At 38.3% G+C, this 18019-nt stretch overlaps 1 protein-coding gene across 1 annotated transcript in view; it reads right to left on the bottom strand.

Moving 5' to 3' along the window:
* LOC131439324 (transcription factor HIVEP3) overlaps window positions 1-13773 on the bottom strand; it is a 95126-nt gene extending 81353 nt beyond the window's left edge. The window contains exon 1 of the mRNA XM_058610213.1: window positions 12303-13773. Coding sequence (XP_058466196.1) covers window positions 12303-12333 — 31 coding nt within the window. The 5' untranslated portion in view covers window positions 12334-13773. The remainder of the gene's footprint in view (window positions 1-12302) is intronic.
* Window positions 13774-18019: the final 4246 nt, after the last annotated feature.

Genomic DNA, 18019 nt, shown 5'->3' with positions numbered 1-18019 from the left:
CACAAAATATATATAACGATGTACAAAACAATGCATTAAAATTAAGATTATCAATACTAATATGTTTATGAAAATCTAAGATGTTATCGATAACTATCTAAATAAAAAAGAAACGTATTCGAAAACTCATAGTCGATAGTAATAAGGCTTTCGACCATTTCTTATCGAGTTCAGTCGTTTACGAGCTCGATTGTTTTGGTTCCATAATGCCAAAACTTCTCGATAATCTAATACTTCTTCGAGTGAAGTCGAACGAAGCTCGATGATCGACTTCGAATCGAGAACCATAATACGAAACGTGGTCGATTCGATAAAATTTCAGTCGAATCGAGATACATAATGCCACCCCTGATCCGCAAGCCGTACCGTACCGTACCGATGTACCGAAATCGCGAAAGCAATGCAAAAATCGTTCCCAAATAAACCGTAAATAACTTTCCGAAGAAATGAGGGGGGATGAATGTTTTCCTGTTGCTCTTTGTTAGCGGACCCAGCAGTCAGTAGCGTTCTAATCTTCGGCAATTGCGTAATATTTCATTCCTGTCCTGTCCTGGCCTTTTCGTCGCCATCATCCCTAGCAACAAGCAACTTCTTGACGACGACGACGACGACGACGACGACGACGACGGACGGATTTTCGCCAGACGAAAAATTCCTCTTTGATGTTTGCAGAAAATTTGTTTTTCTTTTTTTTTTTTGACATAACCCTCTAACATCGCACATGTCAAACGACGGTATGGTGGCGATGGTGATCGCAGTTGGCGTTGCTAAATTTAGAATTGAAACATTTGCAAAATTGATCTGTTTTTAAACAAAAATTCTGCGCGAGCAGTTGGACTTTCGATGGTGATTGGGACCAAACCGAATTTGTCCTAATAATCGAATCACCTTTTCACAGGCAACAGTACACAAGGAAAAAAGGGCAATACCGACGACAATGTCATACTATAAATAGTGCGGTAAGTAAATGTGCTGAATAATGCACTTGTGAGCGAACAAAACACCTAAAGAGGTCGGGAAATCCCTTCGGTTTGAGACAGCAACAACAACAAAAAAAGTCTGAGTTGACTCGAGGCAAAGTACCTGCGCTGGGTCTGCCTGCTTGCCTGCCTGGCTGCCTACCACATGACAAGACAAAGAGGAAGTAAACACTAGCTCCGTGGTAGCTAGGAAACCAAAAAAAAAAAGCGAACGACGTCATTTCTTGAAATGATTCTCTAGCTTTACCTACACCGTAGTGAGCGACCAGGCAAGGCACATCATAAAGCAGGGTCAAATGACTTTTTATGTACCCTTCCGTTCCCGTCTGGCCTTCTAGATTTTGGGTTGGGCTATTGCAGCTTATCCCAATTCCATTATGAGAGCAGTTTCTGTGCGGTACAAAAAAAAGGCGATGATTTTCCACCCCTCCTCTGTGGTTCTGTTCCCGGGATCGAACCCAACCAGTCAGTCAGTCAGTCAGTCAGTGTATGGGAATCCCCTTACGTAATGAAAGAAAAGCGGCTATGCTCTCTCTCTTTCGCTTGCATGTTTCTTCTACATTGTATCACTGTTTCTGTTGTTGCTCTTGCTATCGGGGCCTGCCACACAAGTGCCAAACGGAAAGCAGTGAAGCAGCGAGTCTCTACGGGCCAAGTTTTCATCCGATTTCCCTGCGAGTGCGACAGAGTCACGTTTCCCTGTGTTGTGCTCCGCTCTAACCCCCGACTCGACCGACACATGCGACGGAATTCCTCACACTCAGCTGCTGCGATGGGGTGCCGCCACCGCAAGCACAGCACACGTAGGAATACACCATCCACTCCACCGCACCAGTTCGAATTTGGTCGGTATTTGTGTCTATCCGATTCCGATATAAGGTTGTATAAATGCTGGCCTGCCAGTGCCAGCCTGCTGTACCATACCCGTGCATATAAATAACTATAAGCGAAACTGGCTTTCGATGGTGCCCGCGCGTAGACGACGACTGTCTCTCTGGCTGTCTGCCGTGCCCGTCGTCGTCGTCGTAGAGCGCGCTGGTTACCGTCGATCGCCGCTACATACTGCTCTTCTCCTCCTCCGGTTGCCGACCACCGTCCAGCCGCAACCGAACAACCGTTCGAAACAACGACGACAGCTCGATTCGATAGACATTCGCTGCGCTGTGCTGCGCTGCGTGTCGCGTTCGGTCTTGTGTACCAACAACATATAACTAAACTTGTTACACCCACAGGCATGAATGCCTTCGATTAAAAATAAATCATGACACGCCGATAGTCCGATACCATACCGCCTCTCTATGCCATTGGTATAGCGAATAACGATTCTGTTTTGCTTTTCCTGCAAGAACATTTGCAAAGTGGAAAATTTAGCGTCGACGCAAATTTGCCTGCAGCATGACGAAGGTGCGCCCGATGATCAGGCGATCGATCGATTTTTTGTTGCCGTTGTTGTTTTGTCTTTTCTGCTGGCCTGACTTGCTTGAAGCAGAATTGTTGCACTTGAGCCTGTGTTGTTACAGGAAGCAGCAAACAGCGAGTTTGGATCTCTGGCGCACACAGGTTCTGCAGAAAGTTGTCGAGTAATCGAATGAAGGGCACTTTTTGCTTGCACAGACGCGCGTGTACGATGATAACCTTGGAAATATCGGTCACACTCGGCCAACCACACTTGTCAGCTTCTGCTACAGGCACTCGCCAAAACAACAGAGATTGGCATTACAAATTCGAGTTGATCCAGGCCTTGCTCGTTACGGTCATCTACTTTTTGACTTCCTAATGACATGCCTAGCCGGACTGCTACTTTTACGAGCTGTCTTCCATTCTCATTCCACTCTAGAGGCAGTTCATAGCACCTTACATCCGAGTTTCACTTTGAGAAGACCTAGATTCAAGACCACAATAACACATGGGCTGAAAAGTCCAGAGCCCAAACAAATTTTTGGTACAAAATTAACTTTATTCATCAACGTTATCTCCATCGAGAGCAACGCAATCTAACGATCGTTTTGATTCCGGAGTGAAATGATGAAGCCATGTTTCATCCATTGTCACATATCGATGCAAAAATTTCGATTTGTTACGTTTAAACATGGCCAAACACTGCTCAGAATGATCAAATTCCTTTTTCGTTTTTAGTCAACAGTGAGTAAACGCTGCACCTACTTTGAACAGAGCTTTCTTATAGACAAGGGCTCATGAAATATAAAGCCAACACGTTTATTTGATATCTTTACGATGTCAGCTAACTCACGCAATTTCACTTTATGATTTTTATGGAAATTTTTTCTGGCTACCTAGAGTTTCATTGATTCAAGGTTTCAGTCTTTTTCAGAGCTACCTGAATCACTAACAGTGTTTTTAAAGACTAACAATTAGTCAGCCTTTCTCAAGGCTATTCAAAGAGTGATATTCTAATATAATCAGTCTTTTTCAAGACTAAGAAATTAATCAGCCTTTTTTAAGGCTTGCTATTCAAAGAACTATTCTTCGAACTAATCAGTCTTTATTAAGACTACCACAAAATCAGTCTTTATCAAGACTTTTCCAAACTAGGAGTCTAATCGAAGACTAATTTAGCCTAGTTAATTTAATTTCAAATTTCATTCATTTCAAAAATACCTGCGTCCAATCGGAAAGGCAACAAACCTAAGGCTAAAAATAATTCAATACGGAATAATTCACAATCCGTTATTTAACATTTTTCTAATAAAAATTCACAATCTTTGAGAATCCGATGTAAAAATAAAAGACAACGGACGGATTTCCCTTCCGTTGATTCTATGCCGTCTAACAATATTTACGAGATTCTTCCTGAATCCAATTGTAGCGACATAGAAGAAAATTCTTCAAAAATTCTCAAAATGGACGCTTGGCGTTCTGGGAAGAAACAACAATCTATGCCACCAGTGACGGTGATGATTTCCGACTTCAAAGTATTCCGTACTGAGCTTTCTACTTTTCTCCCGGAAGTAAAAGTCTCATTTCAAATCGGACGAAGAGGAGAATGTCGAGTCTTGGTTGATGGATTAGAAGATAACGAACGTCTTATTCGATATTTGTCCGAGAAACTTCATAAATTTTATTCATATGATATAAAATCAGACAGACCCTTCAAGGCTGTCTTGAAAGGGTTATCAAATGATCAAAGTATTGATGAAATTAAAAATGAACTAAAAGAATTGCTTGGTTTTGCCCCTTCCCAAGTAATACTTATGAAAAAATGAGCGAATGGTACTTCTAAACCACGCTCTGGAATTTCCCATGAACTTTACCTAATACACTTCAATCGAAGTGATGTAAACAATTTGAAAACTTTAGAAAAAGTACGTTTCATTTCCCACATTAAAATTCATTGGGAACATTATAAACGGCATAATCGTATTGCTAACTTAACTCAATGTCGTCGTTGCCAAGGCTTCGGCCATGGAACTAAAAATTGTCATATGGATATACGGTGCGTGAATTGTGGTAAATCGCATTCGAAAGTTTGTCCAATGAATGAAACCACTGAAAAATTTTCATGTTCAAATTGCGATGGAAATCATAAATCCAATTGTTTGAAATGTCCTGTCAGGGAAAAAATTTAAAACGCTCTTTTGCTTAGACAACAAGTCAAATCAACGTCCTTAAATTTACAGAACATACCTGAATATCAAAAAACCGTTACAAATGCCACGACTAAATCTTCTAAGGCACTTATTTCTTCGAATTTAAAACAAAAAACAGGTACGCCTTCCAATTCGTCTTCTAACGAAAACAATTTATTGACAGGTAGATTGACCTCGTCATCATCTACTTCTAATGTCAGTTACGCTAGTGTAACAGGTAGAAATCTACCACTTAATTCTTCTAATGTAAATAATCAAAACACAGGAACGCCTTGCAGTTCATCTTCTAACGAAAACAATTTATTAATAGGTAGATCGGCCAAATCTTCTTCTAATGGCAGTCTACCTACCAATATTGCTTCAATGCCATTCGCTTCTTTAGATTAAGTCTATTTAGGCGATATAACTGAAAATAAAATGATCTACCTACAAGATCAACTTTTTCAAATGATCATCCGAATGAATTCGACTTCATCACTTTTTGAAGCATTTCAAATCGGATGGTAATTTGCAAATAATATTATAATGAATTAAAAATTTAACAGTGATGTTAAATAATTATTTGAATATATTAAATTGGAATGCTCGATCTTTAAAATTAAGTGAAGATGAATTTTATAATTTTCTCTAAGTTCACAAAACTCATATTGCCATTGTGACAGAAACTTTTCTTAAACCAAATGTCAATTTGAAAAGTAATCCACATTATGTGGTTTATCGATTTGACAGGTTTACTGGAATCTTACATTGAAAATCATATAGATCGTAAAACTATTTTAGAAAATTCTGCGGACATCGACACAGCAATTGATAATTTGAATGATTACATTATCGAAGCTAGAAATCTGTCAGTTCCCAAAGCTTAAAGTAAATTAAATTCTCCTATCATCGATGACAATCTTCAACTGCTCATTTAGTTGAACAATGTTCGTCGACGACAATATCAACGTTCTCGTGATCCTGTTATGAAAAACATAGTTAAGGATTTACAAAAAGAAATTAAACATAGATTTACTCTTTTGCGAAATGAAAATTTCGCTAAAGAAGTTGAACAAATCAAACCATATTCTAAACCTTTCTGGAAACTTTCTAAGTTTCTTAAGCAACCTCAGAAACCAATTCTTGCTCTCAAGGAAGGAAATCAAATAGTTCTTACAAATGGCGAAAAGGCTCAAAAACTTGCTCAGCAGTTCGAGAGTGTCCACAATTTTAATTTGAACGTGGTGAGTCCTATTGAAAATGAAGTCTCACTGAAATATGAGCATATTTCAACCCAAGTGTTATCACACGATGACATTATTGAGACGAATTTTGATGAAATTAAATCTATTATTAGGAAACTTAAAAACATGAAGGCTCCTGGTAATGATGGAATTTTTAATATTCTTATTAAAAATCTTCCCGATGTTGCCTTGAGACTCCTGGTTAAAATTTTCAACAAGTGTTTTTCATTAGCTTACTTCCCAAAAAGATGGAAAAACGCTAAAGTAATTCCTATCCTAAAACCTGATAAAAATCCAGCAGAAATATCAAGTTATCGACCAATTAGCTTACTTTCTTCTATCAGTAAACTTTTTGAAAAAATTATCTTGTTGAGAATGATGACTCATATAAATGAGAATTTAATTTTTTTACCAGAGCAGGTTGGATTTCGTCACGAACATTCAACTACTCATTAACTTGTCAGAGTAACGAACAGCAAATAAATCTTCTGGGTTGTCCACTGGAGTTGCTCTTCTAGACATAGAAAAAGCATTCGACAGTGTTTGGCACAAAGGTTTAATAGCAAAAATGTCTGATTTCCAGTTTCTTATTTATTTGATCAAAATGATTCAAAATTATTTATCCTCTTATAAACAGAAATTCTAAGCTCTGTCTAAAAAACAATTTGTTAATTTATAGACAAATTTTCAGACCAGCCATGCTTTATGCAGTACCAATTTGGTCAAGTTGTTGTTCCACCAGGAAGAAAACGCTTCAAAGGATTCAGAATGTTTATTCTGAAAATGATTTTGAAGCGTCCTCCCTGGTTTAGTACAAATGAGTTACACAGACTCACAAATATAGAACCATTAGATGTAATGTCACATAATATTATAAACAAATTCCGACAAAACGATTCGCTCTCTGTATTAGTTAGTAGGTTAGTATATAAGTTCCTTTTCCCCATTACACAATACAAGTAGGTTTAGAATTTTCCCTACACAAAAATCTCAGAATTGCGGAAGCAAATGATGTCCTCATGGTAACAACCAAATCATATATAAAATAGGGCTGAAAAGTCACCACTTGTGGCTGAACACCCAATTTAAATCTTAATAATTTAATTTTAGCTCATATTCCAATAAATAGTTATTTTAAAAAAAATGAAAATAGTGCACAAATCTAGAGATCTTAACCAATATTCTTCAACTTAGATTCAAATGAGAGGCCATATAGTACCAACGCCTGCTATTGATTTTCATCTGCATCCGACTTCCGGTTCCGGAGTAAAATTTGAAATAACAGAATTTCTCAGCAACCGATGTAGCAATGCTTTTTCACAAGCTTAGGTTCTTAATGAAATGGCTCAAAATATCTTAAAACTCTATTGAATTTCATCCGGGTATGACTTACACACCTAGAAAAATTTCAATTTCAAAAGTATATTTCTATGCACAACTTTGAAAAATCGAGAGAATACTTCCAACTAGCCGTACACAGGGCGTCCATCAAATTTCGAGACTGCTTCCATAAATCTCAAAATAAACGAGATTTCATGAGTTTTTCAAATTTATTATTCACTTTTGATGGTCTCAACATCTTCAAAAAAGCATCCTTCAAAATTCAACTTTGGAAACAAGAAGTCACACGGTGTCTAGCTTCGGAGAAAAGTTTTATTTGGAATGTTTTCTTCTTCCATGTTATTGATTGATAAACATTAACTATTGCGCAAATCCGTTGATATTACAAAGTTAATAACAGAGATAACATATATCGGTATTATGAAAACATAGGAAAAAAACACTTGATATTAATATTTCAAACAATAAATTAATTTTTTTCTCGGTAGCCGGCAGGTAGTAACAACAAGTGTTGGACTAACATCCCTTCCTATTCCTTAGACGATCTACGTTCGGGCCAGGCCGGCGCCGGTATTGATCAATAAATTCTGGAATTACCAGAAGATGTACATTGACGGATGATTTACCAGTCCCAGGTCGGATCATCTAGAAACTCCCTGTACAATTTCAGCTAATCCCGATCAGTAACGGAGTAGCAACCAGGGGTGGTTGCTCAAGCTCAAGCTCTAGCGACACTCGGCCCTCCAAGAAACGTTTGTGGCACCAAAAAAGCATTCGCTCGATACAAAGTTATGCGTTGAATTTAATGGCCGCTCTTTGTTCCATGTTGGAATTTGAGAAACTGTTTAGAAAGAACTGTCACATCCTTGTTATTTGTCGATCAAATGTAATGAAATGCGACACGTGAATAGAGAAAGGTTCAAGCTTTAAAATACTCATTCGAACACATAGATGGCGTTATTGTCCACTGAGGTATGATTCGTGTCTCGAAACTTAATGGATCAGCGCCGCCTTTACGTATTAATGGGCCCGGAGGCAAGATTTATTTGTGTGCCCCTAACTAACTGAATGACCTTTTCTTTGCTCGGTGGGTCCTGCCAAGGGCCCCCAAAGACCATTGAGCCTGATTTGCTACACTGAAGTGATAGTCAGATAGCGCCAAGTCTGGACTATTAGGCGAATGAAGTATAATTTATCCAGAATGTTTTTGTCTCAAGGGGCCAACATTTGACCGAACGATGTCGTATTGAAAAACTACGGATTCGTATCTGGTCACATATTCTAGCCCCTTTTCCGGCAATGACCGCTTCAAAATAATTAGTTGGGTTCGATACAATGGTCCTTTAATGTTCTGACCACTCGTAAGCAGTTCATAGTGCGCAGCACTCTGACGATTCCCTCTTATTTACGGAAATTGTTAACATTGGTCGTCAGGCTTCACGTAGGTATTTCTTCAGGTTAAGGTTATCATGGTAAATACAGTTTTCGACCCGAGCTCGCAGTTTAATGCATAGATTGCTGGTCATATAACCCAGTTGTCGTATGTTCGAATCTCGACTTGGAAGGATTCTTAATGTCAGTGGGATCGTAGTTGTAGCCATGAACGAATACGAAATGGCCCAATATTTTACGATAAGTCGAAATTTCGGACAATTCGCACATTTAGCTTGCTTGCGTTGCGCACGAGTCAATATGAATACAACATGCGTTCATGAGCCAGTCTATATGAAGGTTTTGTAAATTGAATCACACTAAAAATTAACTAAAATTTACTTCTACTTAGCATAGAATCACAATAGAAAAAACTGAGAAAACAGCGGAAGCGTAATTTTTTCACGTCTGACGCGCACGCCTACTCAAGAAAATGCCCTTTTGACTAGAAGTACCAAGCATGCCTAGCTTCACTTGGCTACCATATCACTCACTTATAGTCCTATATCCATGGTATCACACACCGCTTCACAGGTCTATCCTCGCTATTCTGCTTTGCCGTCAGTCACTGATTTAAGATTTTGTTTTTTTAATTCTCTTTTGCTGTTTATGGGCTACATCAGCGTACTATTGCAGAACCACCTTGTGATAGTGGCAGCACACGAGTCAGCTCTCATACAGTCCGTGTGCTGTACCTTTTCAAAAACACGCACACGAAGTCTGAAGCACACGCTCGTGTGCCGTGTTGCTACTAGATTGAGAGTCGTATGCTTCGAAGAACCAGCTCGCGATGCTGGCTCATGAGCCGGAATGGGGTGCTCAGCGCTAGCTCACGTGCTGAGTTGAGTGTCCGTCGTGAATACGACTTACTTTACTATGGGGTGCCTTTTCAAAATTAGCCATATGGAAGAATGGGCAGAATTTAATCGTGAATATCTCGACTTGTATTAACGGTAGCAACACAGTTCTTTAACCATTTCATCAAAAATATGATCAGGAATTTAGGATAATATTTTAAACAGTGTGAGATAACCACAAACAACTCAAAAATTAAGTTTTTTCAATTTTTGAAAACAACGCGGAAAACTATTTACTTTTGCTTGGCTTTTTCGCGCAAGGACGACGATTTTGAGGTAGTCAGGCACATATCTTCAACTGACTGCGTATAAAAGGGGAACCGTGGTCAAAAATCGATCATTTCTTCTTGTGCGTTGGACGGAAGCGTACGTCGTGGAAATGATTTAATCAACCAGCAGCTTCAGAGAGTGCACCTTCTGCGTGATTAAAAACCTCAAACGCTTAGGTCGCAACTCTCATCTGAACTTCGATCGTCGAAAGCAGCAGTCACTAGTAATGAAAGCAGACCTTTAGCGTTGTACAAAATCTCAAACGCTCAGATCGCAGTGCCAGTTTCCCTTCGAATAAGATCGATTACATCATCCTGTTGGTGGTCGTTTGCATTGGAGCAAAATACAACGGGAAATGGACAACAATGTGGAACATTGTGCAAAATCAGCCTTTCTAATGGCTCTCAATGTTACCTAAAGAACTATAAAGATTGCTTCTTTGTAAATCGAAAATTAAAATTAGCAGTGCAGTGAAAATCTAAGATAATATGATCAGTTTTTTTTTTGCAATTTTCACAGTTCTAAATTCGCAACAGTGTTCAAAATCATTTATATCCAATCAGTGTTTAATATCTTAGAAAATTATACAATTTGGCCCTTCACGCACGCCTTCATAAAAGGTTCTTTCCAAAACCACCAATATTTTATCATAAATAACTATACTGGTTATTTTGTAATATTTGTGTGTCAGAATGTTTGATGTAAATAATCTCTACTGTAGTTTGGGTGTATCGTTTCAAATTCTAGTAGTGAAAAATGGGAAAGCTTGCACAATTCACACTATCGATCAACTAATTGATGTTTGGAAGTATAAAGAAAGAGTGTCAGTTTTATTCGTATTCACGACATCCAGTTATGTCTCTGACATTACACACCTGTACTTTTTTCAAATTTAATAATATAATATAACTTTTAAGCACAGAGTGTCCGCTCTTGTATTGTCTCTTGTCAGTGGACTACACCAATAGCACACTCTCATGAGTCTGGTTTGAAAAGCACAGCGCACGAGTTGAATAGGCACACACTGCAGGTATAGAGCAGCTCGTGTGCTGAGCTCGGACATCACTGGTGGCAGCTGACCAAATCTACCGAAAAGAAGACTTTGTCCTTATGCTGGCAGATGAACGGCAATACACACTTTTCCAGGCATTCTTTGATATCATCGTTGAGGAATTGTTCCGTGTACAGTCCACAACGGTAAATCGTTCTTCGCGAACTTGTAGACAAATGTGAACTTGAATCTTCCCGACACATTCCCACGTCCAGTCGCGTCGTAACACTTCTAACCGGGAAGCTGTTTCAAATCGAGTTTGACGTACGTTTCGTCATCGATCAAACTGCAGCTCCTGTGTTTCGTCAAAAAACAGTCGTACTAGAATCAATCAAAAGACCAGGGTTGGTTCCAACGCACCTCAACACCTTGCTGCGCAGCAAACGATTCCTGGCTCCAATCTGTTCGTAGATCCTCATGATTCCTTCCCACACTCAGGGTTACCTTGGAGATTTTGAGCACTCAACAAACTGTCGTTTTCAGCATCTTTAGCATTTTAGCCAGCTTGTAATCGGAACACATTAGATTTTTTCAGGCGTTCGTGCACATTTTTTTTTCTTTTCAGTTCCATTTGACGTTATTTCTAAACGCGATCGACTACTTTGATCAAACTTGCAGCAAACAAAGCACTGTCAACTACCGGCGCACGATTAACTTTTAGTCAATCTTTATGTTGAAATATACAATAAGCTCATTCCAAAAACGACACATATTTATTACAGAACTGGTAGTGAAAAATATACGAGGATTGAAACGCACAAATATTATCGTGTGATATCTGAGCTTACAATATGATACATGAGATCTGACAATTCTGCACGGAATCTACTGAAGATATCATCTTTTGCGAAACACAAGACAAGACTCTATTTTTAAATTCTGAAAAGGTAATTGAAATAATTTTTCGTGCAAATAATAAATTTCATGCAAATTTACGTTGACAAACTTTCCAACCATTTCTAAATACAGTTGAAACCCGAAAACGATTAGCATCTCGTGGCTAGTGCATATATCTATGTTAAATAAGTACCAAGATAAGTTCGATACAACACATTAAATTAAATTCACGACATCCGGAAGTGTTCGTTGTAGTGAACAAATGTTGCTCGAGACGGAATCAAGATCACCACACAGCCGAGGGCCAGCTGTTCCAGAGTAAAGTAAGCTGAACGAACAAATTTGATAGACAGAATCGAAACGATGCCAACGCTTTAGGGGTGCCAAATTTCAACCCTACAGTTTTAGTAAATAGAGATCACATAGTCTTGAACTTTCAATTTTTAAAAACAAACAGTCTTGTCGTGTAGAAGAACTGCGTATGACTCGATTACCTCCGACCTCATACAGCAGTTTTTCCCAACTGAGGTTACATACGTTTCACATTTCTCTGTCACTTCAAATTAAGCACAATTATTCGAAGGTCTACAGGAACGGTCTTGACCCCTTTCCGTGTGCCTTGCCTATCGTATCCTTGTATTCGACGACGATTCCGTATGTGACAGAAAATAAAAACAAATCAGCTTATTCAAAGAGGCACTTACTTGTTTTGGTAGCTCCCTTCCTGCGAGCCATCGTACCGTGTTAGATATTTAGAATTTCCAATTAATCACGCGTCCAAAAACGGTTCCCTCTTCCAACACGCAGGGGAACGAAAAACAAGGCGAACGATATGTTTCGTCTTCCGGTTCGGCGGCTCGGTGAAGTTTTTTTTTTCTTTTCGTAATTCCTTTTGACCTTCCTCGGGCTCCGCACGCACTCTCCACACGCTCGGTATAGCTTCGGTCGGATCTGCGTGCGTACATGCGAGTGGCCGCTGCTGATGCTCACTGACCGACAAGGTGGGTTCTTTGCCTCTTTTGGCTGCTATTATGCCATATTTCTTTCTATTTCTTCACTGGTACGAACGGGCACATTCTTTCTTCTTTTCGGTTTATTTACTTTTTTGCACTCTCAGCGAACGTAAACAAGTGGTGGCATTCACTACAAGCACAGAGCGCAAAGCAAGCAGCAAAAGGCAGAACCAAAACACACCGTCCGACCGCGAATCCATCGAATTGATTATGACGATGCTTCTTGTTGCTTGGTTGGATAGCTTGGCTGGAAGCACCAGGAAAGAGCAGCGAATGAATGTAAGAAACAAAAAAAAAACAACGCAAAGAAAATCCACGTACACACGGAACGTTGTCTCAGCCTTTTTTTATTTTTTGCACGCGGTGTTGTATTACAGCTTGCTTCGATTGCTGTTGCTGCTGCTGTTTGGTGTGCTGATAATGGGCTTTCGGAACAACGAAAAACCCCCCTGCCTACACACAAACACACTCAGGCAAGCATACGAGTGGCACGGCGGGCAGGCGATCACATCCCACAATTCACGACGGCGGCGACGTCTAAATACTGCTACTGCTTCCTCTCACCACACGCATCTTTCCAACTCTTGTTTTTCCACTTGTCATAAAATTTAGATTTTCACGCTCGAACAATTCGTTACTTTCATTTGCATAAGCACATCGCTTGGCAGTTTAATTCTATCTTTAATCAACTTCCCGAATGCCGTCGTCCTTTACATCGCTTCTTTATTCCCTGGATTTAGGGCAGACTCAACAAAAAAAAACTCAATCACCGAACGACTCACGGGCGAGAAAATTAACACTGAAGCAACAGCAGAAAGGACACTCACGGAATTCCCTTCGATTTGTCCTCTCTCTCTCTCTCTCGCTCTTTTTCTTTCTCTCCTTCAGACGCGCACACTTTTTGCTTCCTTTCTCGTTCTCACACTGTTGTTTGATCAAGTGCGGTCTGCCTGTCCCGAAATCAAAACTTTATGCACTATTCAAGCGGCTGGGAAATCGAAACATGTACAAAGGAAACGAGATAGCTGATGCTGCTGATTATCATACTGGTACAGAACAACAACAACAACAAGAGTGATGTTACAAAAAGAAAAAATGACCTGTCGCGCGCACTGCAAAAAATCCGAACTGCTCGCTTCGAACGGCAAACCTTGAATGAGATTGAATTGAAGTGAGATGCCGTATTAGGAGAGAGCCCCCAACGAACCGACTCCGACTGACGGACGACGACAGACGTGTCGAGCCTGCTATTGCTGTTGCTGTTGCTGCTGCTGCTGCTGCTGCTGATGATGATGATGACGATCAATCGAGAAAGAGAAGCCTCTCTCCGTTATGATTTTGGGTTTCTCAACGCATATCTGTATGTTTGTTATGGGGGGTGGGCGCCATTTATGTTGGATATGCATTTACGACCACAATAAACTCAGCACAAGCATATCAAAAGGCAACATGCTGAAAGAGAAAGAATCATGCTTTGCAAACAGCGTTGCCAGACAATTTAGTAGAAAGTCTGCTTTACTCAAACGGAAATATAGGGCTATTGTACCAATAGTCATCTCATTCGTAGAGTCGCAATATTATTTCGCCGACGTTTAATCAACGAATTGTGATAAAATCGGATACAAAGTCTTGTTGTTATAGTGACGCGAAAACTCGAAGCGAGTGCACCTATTTTTATATTACTCTTAAGGTCAATCTATCGAACAGAGACAGCAGACCTCACTCTAACTAATGATTTTCGTATATGAGGTGACTACTGATGCCGTTACCCTATTGGTTTGAATTCACAAATGAAACGTAATTTTAATAACTTAGAGTAGATGTTGTAATAGTGACGATATCTTTCTTATACAACTGGAATTCGCTAGATGTGGCATGATTCAATTAAAAAAGGCTGGAAGGCACTGTTAGAGACATAATTCAGGATGACGTGAATACGAATAAAACTGACATGCTTTTTCCACACATCCAAATATCGATAATCGCACTTAATGGTTGATTGATGGTGTGAATTTTGTTAACTTCCAATATTTTACTTTCATAATTGTAACGGTACAATTATTAGCCGAGACATACGAGAGCTAAAATTTACGGGGTTCTACAGACCGAGGACGAAACCGATTATAAAGGGTGATTTTATTCTAGTATCTTTTTGGCAACACTGTTTTTGGCAGAGAACGCGTGAATCTTGTCTTTAGTCATTGTCAAACTTGTTCAGTTTGGACTATAATTAAATCATAAATCGTCGTTTGGTGTGTAACTTAATCATGAAAGAACACTGACAAAGTTGAAGGAAGATCCACTTTTTTATCGAAAAATGGTGTTCAGTGACGAAGCCCATTTCTGGTTGAATGGTTACGTCAACAAACAGAATTGCCGCATCTGGATTGAAGACCAGCCAGAAGTATTGCAAGAGCTACCAATGCATCCCAAAAAAGTCACTGTTTGGTGTGAATTATGGGCCGGTGGCATTATTCGTAAAAACCGGCCATTATGTTGGAAAGAGTGTGCCAAAATTGATGCGCATGGGCCATCTGAAGCACGGCCAACATCTGCATGAAATCATTCTCAAACATTAAATTATATTTATCTTTCCATCTATTCCAATTAGGATTCCATCAATTTTCTCAAATCGTTTTTTTTTTTGTTTTGGAAAATCAAATCTTATACCTCTTAAAAATCATCCTGTATGAAAATGCAATGTTCAAATTCATTTAAATCGAAAAATCCACAACAAATCGTTTTTAGCCATTTGGAATTTCAAAATTTACGTTATGAATAGTTATGACATTACTTTAAAAATCTACTTGTCAAAAATTTTTCGAAAACATGAATCGTATAGCGATTTGAAAGAATATCGACAAAATGAGAGCCGTCATCTTCGATTTTACGAATTCTAAAATCTAAAATTCCTAAAAATCCATGAGAAATGGTAAAAAAATAATCACTCATATGTTGATATGATATGCACTTCACAAACTAGATTTTTTTATTAAATATCTTCCAAGCCAGTTCTAATTCTATATTCTGTAAAAAAAAAAATTTTTTTGAGTATTATTCAGTTCTTTTACAAAATGATGCGAAGTTCGAAAGAGAAGTTTGTTTATACATTGAATAACTAAATGAATCGCCTTAAATGTCTCGCATAAATGTGTTTCCCTCATATTAATCAGTTAAGAATACTCATGGTTTATAACCATACATAATAAGTGTATATCTCTGAAAATATTAAGTATTTCTATGTGTCAGTTTTGCATGATACGCTTTGTGTGAAGATTCGTTCAATTCAGGCGGTTTAAAATTTACACCGCCTTATTTTGGCACTGAATTTCACCCTAATGCTCGTTCATACCAGATAGTTTAGAAACCTTCAATGCTGAATTATTTGTGGCTATCCCATACTACTGACAATTTTATTAAAATTTGGTGATCATATTTCCGATGATAAAATTATGTTCAATAATTGCACTTATTTATGTACCACTTAATTACGCGTATCTGTATTGTAACGTTTGTTATGCTTCATTCAAGAATAGTGACTTTGTGAAAGTGTAATAACATGACAGTGAAATAGTGGAATTAAATGGTACATAAATAAGTGCAATTATTGAATATATTCCGCTAAGAGTTGCTGCGTTGAATACAACAAAAGATATTCGCGGTTCAGTTCTACCCATTCTTGTACAGGGTAGATTTTGAAAAGGTGCCCTATAGCAAAGTAAGACGTATATTCACGTCAAAATACTGTTATTTCAAAATCTATGGTAAAAAGTATATTGGCGTTTCAGTGCCAATAATGAAAGAGCCACAAATTTGATTCACGACGATTATTGAGAAAATATGCATCAGCAAAAACCAATTAATGCTATTCTCAACTTTAAACACCTACACCACACTGTAGTTCCGGAATACCTTTGATTTGAGCTTCTAGTTTGTCAAAATTGAGCCGTCTCGGAGAAAGGTTTCTAAGTTCCGATTTCCAGAACTTGTTCCCTATTTCTGGAACCGCATTCCGGGTATCGGTGTAACCGAAGTCGGTTCGTATGGCCAGCAACTTACATGTCCTACCATTGGAACAGTTTTGAGTCCAATTTGGAAGATTTTTTTCTTATTTTACGTTTTACACGACGGCTTATAGTTCTCTGTAACTTCTTTAGAAGCAAATTATTGAATTTGCATTTTTTTCTCATTCGCTACCCTGTAAAACCGGACCCGAAAGTCAGATTTAAACGAAATTTAAAAAAACTAGAGGACAATAGTGCTTTTCATTTAAGCCTAAAGTTTGTGAAAATTGGTTCAGCTATCCTGGAGAAAAGCGAGTTTCACTCGAACATGGCATATCCTCATAAAATGAACAAGATGAACGTCTGCTATGCATGAGGTATGCGTGTACTTTTTCCAAAACCTACTGTAGTTGTAGAAAATAATTTTTTGGAGCATTTATGCATCCATTATCCAGCAGACGGCGCTTTGGATGTCATTGATCGCTCTATTACATTACAATTGCACTCGTATCTCTAGGTTTGTTTACATTATGCCAGAACGAAGAGAAAAAATGTCTTTTTTGTTAGCTGCTTTGACGTACTCCGATAATCGGTTCGATCGATCATGATACCGATAGGATAATTTTGCATTCACCGTGACAACCTTATCGACGAATTGACGTTATCGGACCTACGTTATCTTTGCTGGTTAAGTCTTGGTCGGAGAATAAAATCGTGGGAGAGCTTAATGCACCAGTGTACATTGCGAGGCAAGTAAAGTACCTTGTCAAGAATATTCTTTGCATCCCCAGTAACAGAAGGTGGTATAAAAAAATAACTAACGATCAATTGCAGTAGAGCTATTCTTCTTCAGGTGCTAAGTAGCTTCCAATGCAGGAAAACATCTTTCGATTAATCTAGGAAAGATTTTTATTTCGATGAATCAACAAGCAACAACAAACATGTTTCGTTATACATGTAAAAATTATTATTTTTTAACTTTATGAACATCTAAAACTTTGTATGATTTCAACAAATAAGCCCGAAAATTGAAAACTAATAATTTTAAATTAATATCTTATCATCTATTTTAAGTAACAAGCTTGAATATTCCAAGTCTCGTTCAAAATATTAAAAACATTTACTTTATCAAAAATTCGTCCTATTCAATATTCAATTTGTTTTTAAATTCGACTTAAGTATGAAATTATTTGTAATGAACTTGACACTATCATACAAGTAAAATATTCATTAAAACGAACTCTTGAACAAAAATGACTAAACCAAACAACTAAAAGCATCGACAGTGCCGGTTGCATGACTAAAATCAATTGTTATTGACTACACGAAAATAGTAACAACCTTTTGGTTGACCTATTTTTATTTAATTTTGAGCTGTTTTAAATCTTTTCTTTCGATCGCTCT

This window comes from Malaya genurostris, chromosome 3, assembly GCF_030247185.1.
Source record: "Malaya genurostris strain Urasoe2022 chromosome 3, Malgen_1.1, whole genome shotgun sequence".
NCBI classification, from domain to species: Eukaryota; Metazoa; Arthropoda; class Insecta; order Diptera; family Culicidae; genus Malaya; species Malaya genurostris.
Note: the sequence above shows the minus strand (reverse complement) of the source record. Positions and strands in the feature narration are given on the sequence as shown.